Here is a 21726-nt window from a genome sequence, read left to right as displayed (position 1 = left end):
AAGACAATGGTAATCACTGGCATATTTTATAGTGCGGTTTTAAACAATGAACCTTGTATTCAGATTGACAAATTTAAAAACAGATGTCAGGTAATAACCTTGTAACCACCATGTGCGAGTTTGGACTCTTATATTGCACTATATACTCGATATGTATTAAATGCTGGAACTTGTATCTTTTATGTTTTTTTAAAAATTTAATAAATATTGAATTGATGTTGTTGATGTTGAACATCTTCACATGGCTCCCAAGCAGCACCAGAAAAACTGTCACTCACATCCTAGTTATCAGCAAGTTGGACTACGGGAATGTCCTCTATGCCGGGATGCCCGAGCAACTCACTGGAAGACTACAAGCCAGTCTGAACTCGGCAGCCAGACTTATACTCAACCTCCCACAAAAAACTCACTTCACACCTCAAGGAACTCCGCAGGCTCCTGATACACAAACCTGCTCAATTCAAGCTCCTCACACACACCTGCAAGGCACTACACAAGGTAGGCCCCACTCACCTGAACAGTTGCATCTCCTTTCACCAACCACTCAGACGCCTCTGCTCTCTAGGAGTCCTACTCGCACACATCCTACACATACACAGAACCCGGTCAGGAGGACAGGTGTTCACTTACGTTGCTCCTAAAGTGTGGAACGACCCCCACTACACATCAGAGCCTCCTACTCTCTTCTTGAATTCTGCAAGAAGCTGATGAACTGGCTTTTCAGTTAACAAAACTACCAGAGGCAGGACTAGGCACACACACATGCTCGCTGCCAGGATACCCTTGCGGGTCATAGTGCACTTTACAAATACCCATAACAGAGGATACCATATTACTCAACACAACACAACATAACATATCATAACTCAATATAGCATATCATAACATAACCTACCATAGCATGACATAATATAGCATAGCACAGCATAGCACATCACATCACAGCACAACATAACATAATATAACATAGCATAATATAGCACAGAATAGCATACCATAGCATAACATTACAGCATAGTAAAAAGCACAGCGCAGTTCAACACAATATAACATAACACAACAGGATGGCAAATGGAAGGAAATGGGATATAGAAGTGAAAAAGTATACATCCATTTTAATCAATAATAGATCATGTGAAATTACATTCCCACTTTTTTATTGTTTCCACTCCCATGACTACGTAGCCACAATTTAACAAATTTGTGATTAAAAGGCAGCTTTGGCCACATTCTTCAAAGTTTTCGTGGCACACAATGACAACAATGGACCTTTCCATGAGTGCCCTATTTAAGATCAATGGGTTTATTGCCAATTAGGTAAAAATACTGCATGTTCTATCTTGAAGTAAAAACCCTTCCACTTCCAAGTTTTACCAAAGTAGTTACAGCTTGCTCACTTTGCCTGCTTGCTGTGTGGCATTTCTTGTACCACTGCCCACTTGATCCGCCATCATTAACCTTCAGCAGCCCCCACTGTCACCCACAGTTTAAAAGGTCCATCGGCCTTTATTGAGTATGGCACCCCTTGAAGAGTACTTCACTGCCTGGTGCAAAATCCTGCCTCCACCACTGTTATGAATCAAGGAAAACATTAAACACACACCCAAACACACAGAATTACAGGTTGGAGAAATGGATGCTCCTTGCTATGTCAGGGTGTGTGTAGTATCTTCTCCAAAACAGTGTGATTGTAGAATGTTAAGGGGATCATACAAGGGTGGCCCAGTACAGCGTACAAATGCACTACCTTGTGTCTGGGGTGTTGTTCTCCTATGAAGCGACCACCTACATGGAAGCTGTAAGGGAGTAGGGTTTTAAGGTCCCCGCTACCGTACCATAACTGCGGTTCATCCTGATCTTCATGGTGGTCATTGATATATTTAGCCATTCTGCCTGGTACATTCCTACTTCAGAAATAGAATAAGTCAAGATCCCATTTTAATCAGCAAAAAGTTGGGTAAGTACCCCTAGGAACAGGCTCATGTACCACCCATGAGTCTGGTGGGTGACTTAGGTAAACAGTCCCTATATCCTCCCACCCTTTCCGAGATCATATGGTCTGAGTGATCCAAGCCACTGAAAACACACCCACCCTCAAGATTACCTGGTGCTGGAGAAACATGGATACGGAATGAAAAGCTAGTCGTGCCCATGAGATTCTCAGCCCGGCAGACGTAGTCACCGCTGTCGCTCTCCATCGCACTGGCAATCACCATCTGGGAGAAGGAGGCATTGGAGGTGATTTCCACTCTCCCGCCAGACCCAACGCTGGATGTGGCATTAAACCAAGTGAAGGTGGCTGGGAGAACCCCTGCTGAAGACACCCGGCTGCTGCTGCGGCTCATCAGGTTCACCACCAGAACCACCGGCTGTCCTCCGGTCACGGGCAATGTGGTGTCCTTAAATCCTGGATCCTGCGGTAATCCTGTGAAGTTTAACATTAGAGTTTAATTAGGGGCCTGTGAGAGAGACAGTGAAAGAGAATGTGTTTATGAGAGTGATAGGGATTGGGAACCTTTTCCAGGGTGAGGGCAGAGACTAAGAGGTGCTCACAGAGACACTGACAGGGAGACAATCAAACGCCATACTGCAAAGAAAAATAAACTTTACTATAAAAGATCATCACACCTGATTTATGTTAACTTTATTTTTCTACCACTCCCTTTTACCTCTTTGTCATTCAGCACTTCCTACTGTAACCTCTCAAGTGTTCCTTAACATTCTGTTTGGTGCTTCTCTCTTTCATCATGTCCTGTTTCCTCATCTCACTCTTCTCAACCACAGCTTCCTACTGTCTCTTCCCAGGGAGAGTCCCCCGTGTAAGTAGATACTCAGTCTTTTCTTTGTGTCTCACACTTGTAGTTTATTTATTTCAGATAATGCAAAACTACAAAAACCAGAATGCAAAGGGAAACCAGGACAGGACCAAGTACTTACATATCAAGTGGGACACCTGCAGTATCTGGCCCTAAACTCTCTTTCTCGGGCCTGGTTTTTCCTGCATCTCTCTTCCCACTTACTCTCCACTCCTGCCTGCCCCTCCCTATCTTTTATTAAATCCGCCCAATGCCCTCTGTCTCTCTATCTCAACCTCACGCTGACTCTACTACTTCTCGGGTTTGGGGGTGTCCCAGAACGGGAGAACTGTAAGCAGGAAGTCAAAGTCCAGTTTGGGGCTGACTTTCATCTTAGTTCAGGAATAGGAGAAACGCTATTTCACCACCACAGCTTGTGGCTTTGTAACTTGAACTTTAAAGGCTTGTGCTGCTTTTGGCTGGAAATGTAGAAGTATGTGTGGACGTATGTAAGAAATGTGTATCATCCAATCACTCACACAAAAGAACATGACAACACAACTAAGCCATAACGGGTAACAACACAACAAAATGGACCACAACTCAACAACCACAGCACAACAAACATCAGAATCTTCATTTCATAATATGGTGGTGAAAGGTGTTTGAAGCAATCGCTGTTTAATCGACCATCAAGAATAATAAATAGCACCAGTCGACATGTTTTGTGATCTGTCCCACATTCAGGTATCCACCCCCTGATTGGCTACTAGAGTGTATGTTCTCCTCAGATGGTTTTGTGTCTATTCTTTTTCACTGCACATAAGAATGAAGTAGTGGAGATTGTCTTCCAGTCTCAGAGAAAGCAGAGCCAGACCTGCCAACATGAAAATAAAATTTTCTGCATGAGAAGGGGGCGTGGCTTGCAGGGGTGGGGCTTTATAGCTAGAACTGACTGTCCCTGTCTTCTGCCCCCATTAATCTCCTTCCTCTGCCAAAACAAACAAAGGTTGCTGGGGCTGCTGTCGATGTCTCAGGGTGTTTTCAAACGGCTTACTGAACATTGGCGGCTTTTAGCCTCAAATGTTGCGTTGGAAATCCACTCCTTGCAGGTTTCCATCTTGTCTTGCCTGCTACTGTGTGATATCTGCTCTTCATCAGGTGACCGTGTGAAAGGAGCTGATATTGTGGGACACACAGGCTGCAGTTGGATTACCCTGATTAATCAAGAGGTGGTTGTGCGGCCAAAAATGTGGCAGCCTATAGCCTAAATCCTTAGAATTGCTAAGCTTGTAGAGAATACTCAGCGGCTACATGACTCATCAGCAGGATGAAACTGCTACTCTACAATAATTGTCCAGAATACTCAGTGGCTATGCGACTCATCAGCATGATGGCACTTATACTGTACAATAATTGTCCAGAATACTCAGTGGCTATGCGACTCATCAGCATGATGGCACTTATACTGTACAATAATTGTACAGAATACTCAGAGGCTACGCGACTCATCAGCATGATGGCACATTTACGGTACAATAATTGTACAGAATACTCAGAGGCTACGCGACTCATCAGCATGATGGCACATTTACGGTACAATAATTGTACAGAATACTCAGAGGCTAAGCGACTCATCAGCATGATGGCACATTTACGGTACAATAATTGTACAGAATACTCAGAGGCTACGTGACTCATCAGCATGATGGCACTTTTACTGTACAATAATTGTACAGAATACTCAGTGGCTACGCGACTCATCAGCATGATGGCACATTTACGGTACAATAATTGTACAGAATACTCAGAGGCTACGTGACTCATCAGCATGATGGCCCTTTTACTGTACAATAATTGTACAGAATACTCAGAGGCTACGCGACTCATCAGCATGATGGCACTTTTACTGTACAATAATTGTACAGAATATACTCAGAGGCTACGCGACTCATCAGCATGATGGCCCTTTTACTGTACAATAATTGTACAGAATACTCAGAGGCTACGCGACTCATCAATAAGATGACACTTATACTGTACAATAGGTACCAATGCTCAAGAAAGTTCCTTTTTTGCCACAAATGTTGTCTTTACATATTCAAAACAATATATCAGTGTTATTTGCATTAGCACATACATGCAGATTTGTGTTCTGTATTTATCAGTCTGGCTTAACAAATGTACAACCGTCTGTTGATGGTCTTTGTTTATCAAAGATTTAGTTTGAACAAATTAGGTTTTTGTTTACAGGATAACGAAGGGCTATATTTATTTATTTCTAGGTTCATAAAGCACTACAGTTACCTAGGCCGCTCCAGAGAACAGGAAGAGAAAGTAAAACAGTATTCCTACAAATGATAGTGTAAAATATATTGTGAGACACAAATATCATGTCAAAAATATTGTAATGTCAAGAATATCATGGACAGAATTGAGAAACGTGTAGTGTGTTGTATTCACAAGAAGAAGGGCCAGACTGAAAATCAAATCCAGTCACTGCAGAAATGCACAAGCCAGCCCACAGTGCAGGAGAATGTGACTACAATGGAGCCAAGGTGACTTCCACGGGTGGGTCACGGTGGCCCATCCAGCTCTGACTGCAGTCTTCTAGTCTACTGCCAACTGATAAAATGCCAAAGTGGTACAATGGGCAGTCCTGCGCTGACCAGAAGGTCCAGATGTAAGGGAGCAAGGAGGAGTGAGAAGTGAGAATATAAGACCATGAGTGAAGGCTTGACGAGACTGCACCAGCAAAGGAGCACAGAGAGGGATGAACTTGAGTTGCTATCCCCCAGGGGGATGACTGGTCTTCAGGTGCTCCTTGCGAGGGGCAAAGACTGGGAGGGACATTTTGTAACGCTATCTGACTTGATGACGCGCTACTCAGCTGCAGAGGAGACCCAAAGCTTAAATGTGCCTTCACTCTCTTCCATGTTTGTTAGGGGTCTCCAGTCCTACTGGCTCACTATCAAACCTTGTTTCTGGCATAATATTGACTGCTCTCTACTTCCTGGGAATTATGCTGTGGTCTTCGGACCCACCATGTCACCCATACTTGGCAGCAGTAATCTCCCACAACTTCATCTTTAATGGTCCAAGCCTGGAATGGTCAGTGTTTCCATAATTACTAAATGTCCTTGATCTCAACACTGAAGCAAAGCCACTGTCCTTGGGAATATATGGCACATGCACAGGACTCGAGCTGAAGTGCAAAAAGAAACTAAGCATGCACAAGTGACTGTGGCCTTGAGGCTGACATGCGCTTGTTGGCCCTGCAGGATGTACTCGTTCCACAGGACATCAGTCACAGCTGCTATTACTCCAGAGGCAGCAGAGCAGTGACTGTTCTCTTCTTTCATGGCCCTCTCCCTCCTGATGCCCTGTTTATGGAGCCCTCCGTTTACCTCTTTACACCTCATTGCCTTTAGTTTTCACATTGTTGGCTAGTTTTGTTAGAAAAAGAAAAATACTATGCTTTGGAAACACAAAAGTAACTCTTGTGATGTTTCAGAAAAAGTGCAACATTCTGCAACTCAAAGTCCACATTTGTTCTCAGGATTGATGTGTGACTGGTCCTTACAGATGGAAGCACAGACCTGCATGGTCAGGAGGGCCTCTGGTCCTGCAACAAGAGACTCATCGATAGCCACTGTTTTGTGCTCTCAATGAATGTAAATTGACTTTTCCCATACTGCTGCTTAGGGAAAGCTTCTTTCCTCTCCGCCGAGCCCTTGCACTACTGCTGCATGAGACATGGGATGTGTCTGCAGTTGGTTTAGAAGAATATCTGTCTTTCGATGTCCAGGCTACTAAACGAGAGGGGTGGTGCTTATGGGTGAGGTCTCATGGTGCTCAGAGTGTAGATGGTCAAGACAAAGATGCCAGTCCCTGTAAGATGAAGAACTGGAGCTGGGTAGCTGCAAATCACAGGGTTGTTTTCCACTTGAAGCAGCTACAATTTTCAGTTTTGAATGGCTGCCCTAAAACACGTTCTATGGCTCATGTCAGCAGCCAGCACATGCTTACAGCGGACATGAGGAAGCCATGCACAACATATCCTCCTCGCCCTAAACTGGCCTCAAAAGTATCTAGATTCATGCAAGCAACCACCTCCCCACACTCCTCACAAAAACAAATACCTGCCACACTCTATCACCACCCTCTATGACTTCCCTCCTCTTCCTACCTGAAGCTCTGCTCTCAATGCTTCACTGTGAAAGGGAGAGCCGCGCTGTGCTGATAGTGGCTCTGTGGCAGCGGCTCTGTGACAGTGGCTTTGCGAAAGCGGCTCTGCGACAGCGGCTCTGAGGCAGCAGCTCTGTGACAGCGGCAGGTGAGTCCATGACTTGTGGCACCCTTGCTCATCCCGCCCCTTTCCTCGGTTTCTGGAGGCCTGGGTGAAGGTCTCAGAAGACCATTAATTAAAGCAGTGCCGTCAGAGCTACAAATGTGCTGCTCTTAGGTCAGAGGAGTGAAAAATGGGGGTTTAAAACCAGAATTCACAACTTGTGAGAAGGTGGCCTGATATATGCTGTCCACTAGTTCTAGTGGGCACCTTGTATCAGTCCAAACAACCCCTTATGGTGATAGGTTAAAGACAACCTTTATTGAAAGCTATCCTAGTGGTAGCTATGGAGAGCAGCCTTCAGGCTAAGTCTTGAAGGAATGTAAAGCAGCTTATTTTACCAGTCTATAATCTCTTGAATGATCAAATGAAAACGCAACCACACCAGGTATATATTCAAAATATATGTATTTAGGTTAAAACACACCCCTCTAGTCTCTTTATGAGACTGGAGTTCAAAGTACTTTGTTTACAAGTTAGCAATTATCAGTAATAGCACAAATACACGTTTGGGCCCTAGGGGCGTACCAAACCATATACCAAAAAAGTGGTATAAGAACCACGACTGGAATAGACACAAGGCCTAGAGCCTGTAGAATCGCTGGGACCCCAAGAAACCACCCAACGTAGTGACACAGGGGACCCACGGGGACTGTATGCAGTATGTAAACACAACCGCGGGTTCCCGTTATCTTCTATGGGCAATGTCGCGGTTGGAAATTTAAAGATTAGGGACACTTCTAATCGAGTCAGGACAAAACCCTTTTGGGCTTAAGAAGTTCTAGGGCTAGCACCCACGGGAGCACTAGAGTACTCGAGTTACCTCACCCAGGGGAGCCGGGTGCATGGGTGTCTTTTGGTGTCAGGTCGCGTCGTCGATTTCAATGGAAGCCTCCAAAGAACTGCTGCTGCCGTGAAGAGGAGAAGAGATCCAAGCCGGATCTAGGATGGAAGGAACCTGAAAGCAGAGGGGACAGAGTCTGGGTCACTAGCCAGTGACCGAGGGCAGGATGGACCAATGCCCACAGATGTCGGGTGCTTCAGGTGAGTTGATGGGTGTCTTGACTCATCAGCCACGAAGTCCAGGAGGCGTCGACGAAGTCCACGAGCCGTATTCGAGCTGTCCCACGAAGTCTGTCGAGTGCTGCGGTGTCGGCGACCAGATTGGACCCAACAAGCCTTCGCAACGGCAAGTCACTGGAATTCAGAGAAAGGACTGCGGGTGCAGACCAGCAAGGTCTGAGGGACTCTCCCAGCAAGGGTAAGTCAGGGTCAGGGCACGTCTGGAGCAACCAGGTAAGCCCAAGCAGAAAAGGAGTTGCCTTCATGGAGACCTGCTAGCCAATGGGCTAGTGATCGCGAAGGAGCCGCAAGCGGTCGCACTTGGAGCTGGCCCACGGGTCACTCGTGGAGTGGACCCCAACAATCTTCAGGGCAGGAGGTGCTCAAGGCTGGGGCTACACGGAGCCCAAAGCACAAGTTCGAGGAGGACCAGGAAGATGCTGTTGCTGCAAAAGATCACGGTGTCCAGGGGTCAGGGTTCCACATCACCCAGGATAGCCACAGGCCTCAGCTTTGCTGTGGACTCAGGGTAGCCTCGGGGAAGTCTGGAAATCCACATCTGGTGATGCAAAGACTTCGGCGTCCGGCGGGAGCTTCAGCGATGCAGACCGGTCAGTTGCTTCTTTGGTGCCTGCCAAGCAGGGGAGTCACTCCTTGACCCCAAAGGAGATTTCTTCAGTCTTCTAGTCAGGATAGAACGTAAAAGGTCCAGGATATATGTTGCAGAGTTTTGTCCAGGGTAATCTAAAGTCGCAAGGACTGGGTTCCCATACTTATACTAAGTTTGGGGGTTGGACTAACTCTAAGGCCCCACCAATGTCCTTTGTCCAATTTCGCGCAGGGACAGGTAGCCCCTGCAACCGGTTTGAACTGGACTATGCACAGGGACAGTAAACGTGCCCCCAGTGCAGGACTTCAAAGCACCAGAGTGCTCCCACCCAGCCCCAATACACATCTGCCTGTCTGGGGAGGTGGTTAAACCTCCCTTCCACAGGAAACCTATTGTCCATGCCTCCCCTGCCGGAGTTTCGGTCAGCAGCAGGAGGCCAGACCCGTGTCTGTGGCAGAGGCATCCATTTTGTGATGCCAGGGCTCAGGAAAGTCCTACCGGGTTTGACCAGTGTGAACATGTCTCTCCTTCTAGAAGGGTGGAATGCTACCCCCGCTGCCAGAACTGGCGGGGGGTAGTATTCCAAAGCATTTGAAACCAAGCACGACATGTTTTGATGCAGCCATTCCAAAGTTAGCATTTACCGCGTGGTTATAATGCACTTAAGAGTATATGGTATGGCTGTATCACAGAACAGCTATAAGGAAGGATTTCCGAAAGCTGCAGAGGGGCTCAGCTCATGCTTGGGCACCCTCTCACACAAAACTAAGCACTCTGCCTTCAGGATTATCAAGGCCTGCCATAGGAGTGACTTATAGGTTTGTATGTGTCTGTATATAGATGTGGATATAGGTAGACTATACCACTGTAAGGGGTGCAAGCACACCCTTACCCAGGCTGCAGTAGCAGACCTGTGGTGCCATTTTGGAGTGCTTCCCAAGGGTGGCATAATACATGCTGCAGCCCCTGGTAGGTCTCTGAGGTACCTATGCCCTAGGTACATAGTATACCATTTACTAGGGGCTTATAAGGCACTCCAGTATCCAATTAGATATGTACCTAATGTACATGGAAACCTTTTTAGAGAGGAAGCAGCTAGGCTGTGGTCCTGATTAGCAGGGCCACTGCCAGACTAAGGTCGAAAAACAGTGAAACACCAGCAAAAAGTGGGGGTACCCATGTGAAGCAGATCCTACTCTCCTACACAACCCCTCCAAATGCAGGGACATTAAACTAACCTTGACCAGTTGAGTCTTCATGTTCTAAGTGGAAATACCTAGAGAGTCCATCTGCATTGGCATGGTTACTCCCAGGTCTATGTTCCACCGTAAAGTCCATCCCCCTGTAGGGAAATGGACCACCTAAGCAGTTTGGGGTTTTCACCCTTCATTTGTTTTAGCCATAAGAGGGGCTTATGGTCTGTCTGAACAAGGAAGTGAGTACCAAACAAGTATGGCCTTAACTTCTTCAGAGCCCAAACCACAGCAAAGACCTCCCTCTCAATGGCTGACCAACGTTTCTCTCTAGGGGTCAGCCATCTGCTTCTGAAAGCTACTGGCTGATCCTGACCTTCTTCATTCAATTGTGACAGTACAGCCCCTACCCCCAATTCAGATGCATCTGTTTGAACAATGAACTTCTTGGAGTAGACAGGACTCTGCAGAATGGGAGCAGTGCACATGGCCTGCTTCAGATCATCAAATGCCTTTTGACAGCTAGCTGTCCACTGAACCTTTTTGGGCATTTTCTAAGAAGTTAAGTCATTCAAGGGTGTCACTATTGATCCATACCCTTTGACAAATCTCCTACAGTACCCAGTCAGACCTAAGAAGGCTCTCACCTGAGTCTGGGTAGTTGGAGCAATCCATTCCATTATGGTCTGGATTTTGCTCTGCAATGGTTGAACCTGGCCTCCACCTACAAGGTGGCCCAGGTACACAACCTGACTCTGCCCTATCTGGCACTTAGTAGCCTTGATAGTAAGGCCTGCTTTTTGCAGGGCCTCCAAAACATTCCTCAGATGGACCAGGTGATCCTCCCAGGTGGAGCTAAAAACAGCAATATCACCTAGATATGCTGCACTAAAGTATTCCAGGCCTGTAAGGACTTGATTCATCAACCTTTGGAAAGTGGCAGGTGCATTCTTCAAACCAAAGGGCATTACCACAAACTGATAGTGCCCACTAGGGGTAGAAAATGCTGTATTTGGCTTTGCATCATCAGCAGGTCTGATCTGCCAGTAGCCAGCTGTTAGGTCAAATGTGCTTAGAAACGTGGCTGAGGCCAAAGTATCTACCAGCTCATCTGCCCTAGGGATGGGATGGGGATCAGTCGTAGTGACTGCATTGAGACCCCTGTAGTCTACACAAAACCTCATCTCTCTTTTTCCACCACTGGTGTGAGGTTTAGGTACCAGGACTACTGGGCTAGCCCAAGGGCTAACTGAGGGTTCAATCACACCCAGATCCAACATCTTTTGGACTTCTGTCCTTATACAGTCCCTGACATGGTCAGGTTGCCTGTAGATCTTATTCTTCACAGGTAGACTGTCCCCAGTGTCCACTTCATGAGTGCACCAGGTGGTCTTACTTGGAGTCAGAGAAAACATATGCCTAAACTGGCTGAGGAGGTTCCTGCAGCCAGTTTGCTGCTGGGCAGTGAGGCTGCCGGCCAAGGCTACACCATCAACTGACCCATTATCAGGGTTCTGAGAAAGCAGGTCAGGGAGTGAGTCACTCTCTTCCGCCTGTCCTTCATCAGTAGCCATTAGGCAAGCCCATGTCTGCCCTGTCAACATATGGTTTAAGTCTGTTGACATGAAGTACCCTGTGGGGATTCCTAGAGGTTCCAAGGTCTACCAAGTAGGTAAACTCCCCTTTCTGTAACACAACAGTGTGGGGTCCACTCCACTTGTCCTGGAGAGCTGCTGGGACCACAGGCTCCAACACCCACACTTTCTGTCCTGGCTGGGAAACAGTCAGTACAGCCTTTTGGTCATGCCAGGATTTTTGCAGTTCCTGGCTAGCCTCAAAGTTTTTGTTTGCCTTTTTCATGTACTCAGCCATCCTGGAGCGGAGACCAAGTACATAGTCCACTATGTCTTGCTTTGGGGGCTTGAGAGGTAACTCCCATCCTTCCTTCACCAAACACAAAGGACCCCTGACAGGGTGACCAAACAAAAGTTCAAAGGGGCTGTAACCAACCCCCTTTTGAGGCACCTCCCTATATGCAAATAAAAGGCAGGGCAAGAGCAGGTCCCATTTTCACCTAAGCTTCACTGGGATTCCTTTGATCATGCCCTTTAAAGTTTTGTTGAATCTCTCAACTAAGACATTGCATTGTGGGTGATAGAGTGTTGAGGAAATATGAATTTTGTGATCAGTTATGTCCCCTATCTTAGACCCCAACAGCTCCATGTATATGTTACAAGTACATGTATGTTCCCTCCAGTTCCAGTTATGAAGACGCAAACACATGTGCGTCCACCGTCAACATGTCCTCTTTCAGATCCGCCATGAATGGGCCGGATATTCCATTCCTAAGTATGAAAGGCCACCGACTTTATATGGCTCATTTACTCCATTTTGCAGTTCAGGCGAGTAGGCCCTGAATGCTGCCATCAAGCCTTTTCCTGCCTTCTACCTTCGACAGCTCCAGTCTGAGCTCGCATCTTTATCCATGAACTTTGTCCTACTCCCTGCGCGGCTAACTGTGCCTGACTCGGCCTGTTTGCCTGCCAAAAACTGTATTTCACCTTCAAGATTATCTGCTCCGCTCCTCATCCAATGCATTCCTGTCTAGTAGTTTAGGTAAACATTCTTTCAGCTACCGAGCAAGGGGCCCGGCTTCTCTGTCCTTATACAAGTAATTCATAGCTCTGTTACCATGAAAGATTTCTGCCCCTCGCATCTCATGTAGACACTTAGACGCTTGTACACGCACTCACAGTCAGTATAGACTAGATTTCGTCCGAGAGACCTTCCCTTTTGGATAACCCAGTTCTTTAAACATAGGATATTAGATATGATTTAGGATTAGGTTGACCTGACCCTCCAGACTTTTGTCTCCCCATGTACGTCTAAATGTTAATTTCCCTTCACCCTCTAGTTACACGTCAATCACACGTCATGCGGCTGCGCGCGCATCTCTGCCAAGTATTTCTGCTGACATTGCAGGATTCTCTTATGGATCCACCCACTTGTGACATCATGTATAATGACGTTTTCTAAGTTACGCCTATATGTCCGCCTTTTTAGTTACGTATGCATATTCTTATCTGTATTATCAGCTGTTACGCCTCCTGCATCTGTCTCAATGCAATGGTTTTCTTATATATGTCATTACCTGTCAATAATATATTGCCTTCCTTTCCTGAACCCCCGTGGTGATGGAATACGATGCCTGCAGTTCGAACTGTAATTCCTTTGTAGAGGAATAAAGCTCTTTTAGAACCTCTAATACCACGGATTCTGCCTCTTATTTTACTGAGTTATTCTTACTAGATTTTACCGCATCAAAAATAGTATAGGTAATTAAATATTTACCACATAAATTGGCGCCCGAACAGGGACACTTTCTCATCTCACGCGCCGGAGGTGCGTTGCAGGCCCGGTCTCCTGCCACAGCTGGACGGACAACAACGCGTACCCGCAGGATTTCCTGTATCTCCCTCCGGCCAAGCGGGGGTGACTGAGGCTGCGATCAACACCCAGACGAGGCGGTGAGAAGTGCGAAGTATCCCGACCAGAGCCTAGCTGAGAGAGCAAGATCCGAGGTATACAGAGGCCCGCCAGGTTCCGAAGTTCCGCGTCGAGTCGAGTCCAGTCCGATCCAGTCAGTTCCGAGGCCTTCCGTTCCGTGCTACCCGGTGAGTACCATTGCCGGGGAGGCATTTAAACGTGCACATAGTTTGTGCCGGTCAAGACGGGTTTGGGTACACAGATCCGGTCTGCACTGTTTCAGCAGTGTATCTGTACTGTTTAGCAGTATATCTAGTATGTCTTGTATGTAAAATTAAGTATCATCCAGTGTTAGTATTATGCCAGTAACTAGTTTCCTATTAGTTATCATTGTTTGTTAAATGTTAAATGTTAAGTGTTATAATACGTTCTACATATTGTGGTGTGAATGACTGTTCATTATTGTGGTTATTGTATTAAGTGTGTTCAAGATTAAGTAACCAGATCTAAAAATGCCGCTCTTTTCGAAATTAAGACAGATCAAAACTAGAAAAGGGGTACTCGAAGAAGCTGTTGCCATTCCACCTAGGGACACTCCAGGGTACTTTATGTATCATAAGCATGGCTTAGATGCCGTATTATTTCTTGATTTATGGGTGGACTACACCAAGGATTTACCAGAAAGTCAGAGGTGGCCCGCAGCTGGGACCTGGGATGCAGATTGCATCATGAGAGTAGAAGAAGAATTATGGAAAAAGAAAGCCAGACAGTCACAGAAAGATGCCATCGAATTATGGCGTAAAGAATCATATAGACGTACAGAAAAAGCGCTCAGATTAGAAGAGAAGAATAGGGAGAATTCAAATAAAACCCGAGAAAATCTATTACTTGAGGAGGGTACCCGAGTAAAATCAGAACAAGCAGACAGACAAAGGAATACCCTTATGAATGGTATGTATCCTCTTCTGGCCGAAGGGTTACCTAAGGCTACCCCGGAAATACCGAAAGACTTGCCACCTCCGTTGCTCCCGATAAAAGCGCATCCCAAAGCACATCCCAAAACAGCAAAAGATGTTTTCCTTTCCTCCTATTTAGACGACGTAGCTCCCGAATATGCTAATACCACGCCACACACACCGCTTGCCGATGGTGTTCAACGCCAAGATCATTCGCCTGTATCCCTGCAACAACAAACTCCTACGACCATTCCCACAGGTCCGTCCGTTTCCACCGCTTTTCCCGCATCTACAATTTCTATTTTACATCCAACAAATCCTTTCTTGGCCAGCACCTCAGGTGGTGCTACAGGAGGTACGACAGACATGTTTGCCACACCGCCGCGAAATAAACAGACCCTTAGAGATTTAGCACTCCAACGTACACCCCAGCTAGCAACTTCCGACATGTTTAAAGAGCAACTGGTGGATTGTAGATATGATCCAGTGCCAGGTAAGCAGGACAGACTGCTACTGTCATCACTACGTATACGATGAGCTACAATGTATTTAATGACGATACCAGGAATGGTTGAACACCTAGACAATATATATCACTTTGTCCAAACAGGGCGAGGCCCAGAATGTATTAACGAAGCTATGGAATACCAGAAAGTGGATGTACAGAGACAACTACTACGTTTTTTCATAAACTGCGTGATCAGGAACCAAGACAGGCCTGAGGCAGATCCTGGTACTATGCAAAAACTTGGCAAATGGGGTCAGAATATATCAGAAGAGAAACATGATAGACAGGCGTGTATAATCGCCATGTATCGAAAAATCCGCAAGGAAGTAGAACGAATACATAAAGAAAGACGAGAAGTAGACAGAATTGAATCAGAGGGAGAGGAGGAGCAGGAATCAGAAATAGCCGCAGGACAATTAGAGACGATGGCTTATGTAGGTAGAGGAAGACCCCATAATAATACTAGAGGCTTCAGTGATCCGATACGTCCGGCACGCCCAGAAAGTAACAGAAATTTCCAAACCCCTATAATAAATATAAGGTCTCCTGAACACTTATTCCAAACCGCTGATAAATTACTCCGAGAACGAAGGGGGTATCATATGCTTGATTCTATGGATGAACAGGAATTAGCCAGGTCAGCAGTCCTATGGGCTGACAGTCCCGGAACATACAGTGATGATGCGCTAGCACACACGTTTTTGAACCTTACCCCAGACAGAATTACTCATGAATAAATGGAGAGGTTCAGGTACTGATTTAATTAAAGAAATTCTAGAATTTCGAAACCAGTATATTGTTTTCGTATGCCCAGAACATGTCTTAATTCCCATCAAGGAAAGAACGACGTATTACATGGATAGACAGAATCCCTTACGCGAAGTGCACCCAATTAGAGGTGATGATCATGAGTTTAAACGCGTGTTTGTATACACACCTATAACTAAAATGGAATTATTAGAAATGAAGAAAGTAGTACCTAGCCATGATAAAGACCCCGCAGGTTTCCACCGTGAAATTAAAGACATGTTACTCATGGGAGAGTATACCTATCCCGACATTATGAAAATATTAAAAGTATTAATGCCTGCCGGTATTTACAAAAAACTCAAAGAAAAAGATTGGGAGGTGGGAGACCAAAAGATAGATTGGACAGTATTAGAAACCGAAGAAAGAGCCCGAGGTGCAGGTTCAGGGCTTGGGGAGAAGACTACAGCATTACCAGGATTACTAGTGCAAGTGCTGCCACGCTTATTAACTACGAAAAAGGAAGACTGGGGTGCAATCTCAGCCTGTAAACAGAAACCCGATGAAGACACTAGTGATTTCTATGCCCGATTTGAAAAATGTTTTGGTATTAACAGTGGCATAAAAGCAAGTAGCGAGTCATATCCACATCTGTTTGTGACAAAATTAGTTGAAAATTCCCTGCCCCAAGTTAAGAATAGAGTATTGAAATTCGAGAGTACCTGGCAAGGTAACACCCCGTCACAAATGTTACAAATGTTACAATATCACCACAATAGAATTAGAGAGGAACAAGAACATGAACAAAGACGTATGAAAGACACGAAAATGAAAATGCTTGTGGCTCAGTCAGTTCCAGTTGACGGTCATAGAAAGGGGATGACACAGTCCAGTGATTCAGCGGGTCCTGTTAAGGGGACATGCAACTATTGTAAACAGCCAGGTCATTATATACACGATTGTGCAGTTTTAAAACATAATATTGCCACAGGTAAAACACAGGAAAGACCACGTCCACCTAGACAGGATCAGAACCAACAACAAATCCCTCAGCATGCACAGTCCATGCCAGTTCCACAACAGTCCATGCCAGCTCCACAACAGTCAGCTCCACAACGGATCGTAGTTACATCACAGCAGCAGCCTATTGCTGCCACACAAGCAACAACGCAACAGATGTATCAGTATGCACAAGCAGATTATCCCGATTATCAACGATACACATGAAACAGCCTAGAGAGGGAAGTTGGCTTACCCCTTATCGAGGTTCCTGTAGATCAAGAGGGACCTTATGTACATAGTGAACTATTAGGCCAAGACAGAAAGTTTTTACTTGATACAGGGGCAAGCAGAACAACAATACGACGCAGTGAAGTTCCAGGGGCACCCCTCTCAGGCTCACAGAATATTTCCCTTGGATTCTCAGGAAAGCCTATCATTAATGAAGTATCACAACCCCTTCCACTCACGATTGGTCCATTGACACGAACTACAGACCTATTGCTTACTAAATCATGTCCAGAAAATCTGTTAGGTATAAAAACGTTGAAAGCTCTAGGAGCTATAATATGTTGTTCTCCGGAAGGAGTAAGATTATTTTTACGTGATTTCAAAGGGCACTATGTGTCCAGAGACATGGATCACCGACTGCAGAATTTACCTACACACTTGTGGGCCCAAGGCCCCACTGATGTTGGCTGCATGAACATTACACCATATCGAGTCACACTCAAGACAGGAGTGGTACTACCACGAATGCGACAATACAAGCTACCCCCAGATGCTGTTGTGGCTTTACTGCAAATCATTGACGAGCTTATTGCCCAAGGAGTGGTTGTGGAAACCGACTCCAATGTATGTAATTCCCCGATAATTCCGATTCTTAAACGAACTGATCCAAAAGCATCGCCAGTATATCGATTAGTTATTGATCTGCGCGAATTAAATAAATGCATTGTGCCACAATACCCCGTGGTCCCCGACATCTCTTCATTACTGACAGCCATTGATTCCAAAGCAACGTTCTTTACTGTAATTGATCTCAAGAACGCCTTCTTTAGCATCCCAATCGATCCGGAAAGTCAATATTTGTTCGGATTTAGTTTAAATGGACGAAGTTTTAAATTCACACGCGCACCTCAAGGATTCACAGAAAGCCCCAGCATCTATAGCCAAGCATTGAAACGAGAACTTGACAGTATCCACATGCCAGTTAACACTGCTCTGCTTCAATATGTCGATGATCTGCTGATCACCGCTCGAAGCGAACCTGAATGTGAAAAAGCATCACTGACGGTTTTACAGTTTCTGGCCGAAAAGGGGCACAAGGTGTCCCCTTCTAAGCTGCAATTTTGTGTCCAGCAAGTTGTTTATCTTGGGCACTCGCTGTCCAAGGAGGGAAGACAGCTTACACCCGATCGCATCCAGTTAATTGCTAACATGCCAACACCCAAGACACAAAAGGAGGTGCGGGCTTTTATAGGCCTCACTTCGTACTGTAGGCAGTGGATCCCTCAATATGCATTTCTAGCAAAACCACTCATTCAGTTGACAACACAGGAGGCAGCGACATCGACTGTCCTACCTTGGACTCAAGAACATACACATGCCTTTGGAAGCCTAAAGAAAGCTTTATGTCAAGCACCTGTTTTAGCAACACCATGTTACAGTAAATGTTTTACACTTTTTGTTACAGAACGAGAAGGTACTGCTTTGTCAGTACTCACACAGGAACAAGCAGGATCACACAAACCATGTGCTTATTTTTCCAGTACACTAGATCCCGTAGCTCAGGCTCTTCCTGCGTGCCTGAAATCAGTGGCAGCAACAGCTTTAGCAATCAGACAAAGCGATGCCATAGTATTAGGACATCCATTGACAGTACAAGTACCACATGCAGTAGAGGTTCTTTTGAACCGAACGCAAACACAACATTTGACCATAGCAAGACTTACTGGTTATGAATTGACATTGTTCCAGCCACACATAGAAATCAGACGTTGTAATACATTAAATCCTGCTACACTTTTGCCAGTAAATGGAACAGATCCATTGGCACATGATTGTATTGAAATTATTACTATCACGACGAAACCCAGACAAGACTTGACAGATGTCCCATTGTTAGATCCAGACCTGACGTTGTATGTAGATGGTTCATGTATGAGAACAAGTACAGGAGAGTTAGTGGCCGCTTATGCAGTCACAACAGACACTGAAGTCATCGAAACAAATTGTATAAACACTTTGTCAGCTCAAGCAGCAGAGCTCATCGCTCTGACACAAGCCTGTATCCAAGCCACAAATAAGAAAGTCAACATATACACAGATTCCCGTTATGCATTCGGAGTCGTTCATGACTTCGGCGTACTGTGGCGAGAGAGAGATTATTTAACTTCTCACGGTGCCCACATTCAGCACGGACCCCTCATTCATGCTTTATTAGATGCAATTCATCTACCCACTGCAATATCGATTATGAAATGCAAAGCTCATACGAAAGTTACCGATATCATTTCTCAAGGTAATGATCTAGCTGACAGAACAGCCAAACAGACTGCTCAAACTCACCCAACTGACACGACAAAGACAATAGTCCCGACACTAACACATTGCATGACAGTTAAGGATCCCGCTCTTGATGTAATTGACATACAGACACATGCTACACCAGAGGAAATAAAGAAATGGACTGAATTAGGAGGGATCCAAACGGATCAAGGATGGATGACGAAGGAAAAATCTATATGGTTTCTTCCCGACTCTATGGTTCAAGTCATCATTAACACAATACATAGTCCAGCGCACCTAGGAGAGAAAGCTATGCTAGACAGCATTCAACACATTTGGTTCAACAAACATTTACGAGCAGCAGCTAAACAAAAAGTTCGTACCTGTATGATATGTTGTCAGTTTAACCCAGGTAAAAGCATTCCCGTAGAACAGGGTGGATTTCAACCTCCTAATCACCCTTTTGAAGTCCTCCAGATGGATTATATCCAGATGGAACGATGTTGAGGATTCAAATATGTTCTCGTAGTTGTTTGTGCTCTTTCCCGTTGGACAGAAGCCTACCCGGTTTCAGATTACACTGCCCCGACTACTGCCAAACAGTTAGTTCGAGAATTCTTCCCACGGTACGGTTTACCACGTGTTGTCTACTCAGATAACGGCCAGCCGTTCTCATCCGAACTGATGAAACACGTTTCACTTTTGTTAGGTTATCAATGGAAATTCCACTGTGTCCGACATCCCGAGGCAGCAGGTCTTGTGGAACGCCATAATCAGACTCTGAAAATTAGATTGTCCAAAATATGTAGAGAGAAAGGTGTTGATTGGGTAGTAGCCCTACCAGTTGCACTCTTTTACATGAGAATGGTAGCACATTCTCGAACAGGGCTATCCCCGTATGAAGTGATCTTCGGTAGACCACCAAATATGTGGGGGACGCCTATACCCCGTAAAATAACTGATGTTGACTGTAATATGCTGACAGATTACCTGGCTTCCTTGATGTCTGCACTACAATCTTGTCGTTCACAGGTAGCTGCAGCTTTCCCCGATAACACAGAGGTAAAGCCCCACGACGTGGTTCCCGGTGATCTGGTTCTGGTGCGGAATTTCGACCGGAAGACCCAACTGGAGCCTAGGTGGAACTCGCCTAAACTCGTTCTGCTAACAACAAGGACAGCCGTGAAGATCGAGGGCCGTAAAGGGTGGTTACACTCGAGTCATATCAAGAAATTTTATGGACTATCGTCCGATGTTGACACTCAGCCCTGCATTCCCTCACAGATTGACTCAAAGCTCCCTTTTGCTGAACAGTCCGAAAGAGAACTATATAAACTGAAACTAAGGTCTAGCAAGTCAGACAATTTGATTGTTTAAGTCCTCTCCAAGGTGAATCGGTTGAATTTGTCTCTGACATGTATCCTCTAGACAGGAATAGAGAAAGAAATCGACAGATGCAGCTTAAAAAGCATGCGTATTGTAAATCACTTCGTAGTCACTGTACAGTAACATTATTAATCTTGTTTTTTCTAAGTTTTCTGATCATAGTAACTAGTGTACTGCTTCATATGTATTACCCTATTTCTAAACGTGTTTACAATGTTACTGCTGAACATTCTTTTAGCGAATTACCCCCGCATGAGTTGTCCTATAGATTTGCGCTGCGCAACAACACTTTCATTAGTATGCTACATCATTCCCATCAGACCAGCAATGCTACTAATTGTTGGATTTGTGGCCGACTCCCTCCCTATCAGAACTATAAGGGAGTTCTGCCCCTCTTTCCGTATCCATTCACACACAATGGCTCCTGTGGAGCATGGTTTAGTTTGATTAATTCCCTAGATTCAAATTCTGTAGTTTATCAAGACAACTGGGTATGGGGAAACCTGAACCTAGTTTTACTTAAAGTCTGCTACCCTAACAAAGAGGGACTTCCCAAAAGAACAGGAACTGATCTAGAGAATGAAGTATATGGATTAGGTAATTTTACACTTAACCTCATGATTCTGAATGTTGAATCCGAAGCTACACCAATCTTGCCCGCCATGTCAGTATTTCCAGTTAAAGGTGAATTATGTGTAAGAAAGAATGGTTCAATACATATGGGCCATAGTAAATGTACCACTGTAATATAATTCAGTGATCAAGGCAAGTCTACATTTAGAGCTTCTCGTCATTCCTACTTCATATGTGGCCAGACCGCATATATACGTTTACCTCTAGATTGGGATGGTACCTGTTACATTGCATTCCTTTTGCCACCTGTTTTTCTAGCCCCTCCTGATTATCACAGAAATACTCATTTAGTACACAATAGACAGCAAAGAGATCTCCCCATTGTCGATTACACTGAAACGGCATGGGAACAATACACAGACTTTAATAAAGGTTTCTTCCCCTATATAGGTACAGTCACTAATAGTAAGCTGATACATAGATTAACTAGAACCCTTGAAGCAGTAGTAAATGAAACTACTTCCGCCTTAGGCAACTTAACAGAGGAGCAGT

General features: G+C 45.2%; 1 protein-coding gene across 1 annotated transcript in view; it reads right to left on the bottom strand.

Moving 5' to 3' along the window:
- Nucleotides 1-21726, bottom strand: part of LOC146808750 (cell adhesion molecule CEACAM1-like) — a 155200-nt gene that overhangs the window by 53920 nt on the left and 79554 nt on the right. The window contains exon 5 of the mRNA XM_085615561.1: nt 2105-2425. Within this exon, the coding sequence (XP_085471687.1) occupies nt 2105-2425 (321 nt within the window). The remainder of the gene's footprint in view (nt 1-2104; nt 2426-21726) is intronic.

This window comes from Triturus cristatus, chromosome 7 (assembly GCF_964204655.1).
Source record: "Triturus cristatus chromosome 7, aTriCri1.1, whole genome shotgun sequence".
In the NCBI taxonomy this organism is placed as follows: domain Eukaryota; kingdom Metazoa; phylum Chordata; class Amphibia; order Caudata; family Salamandridae; genus Triturus; species Triturus cristatus.
Note: the sequence above shows the minus strand (reverse complement) of the source record. Positions and strands in the feature narration are given on the sequence as shown.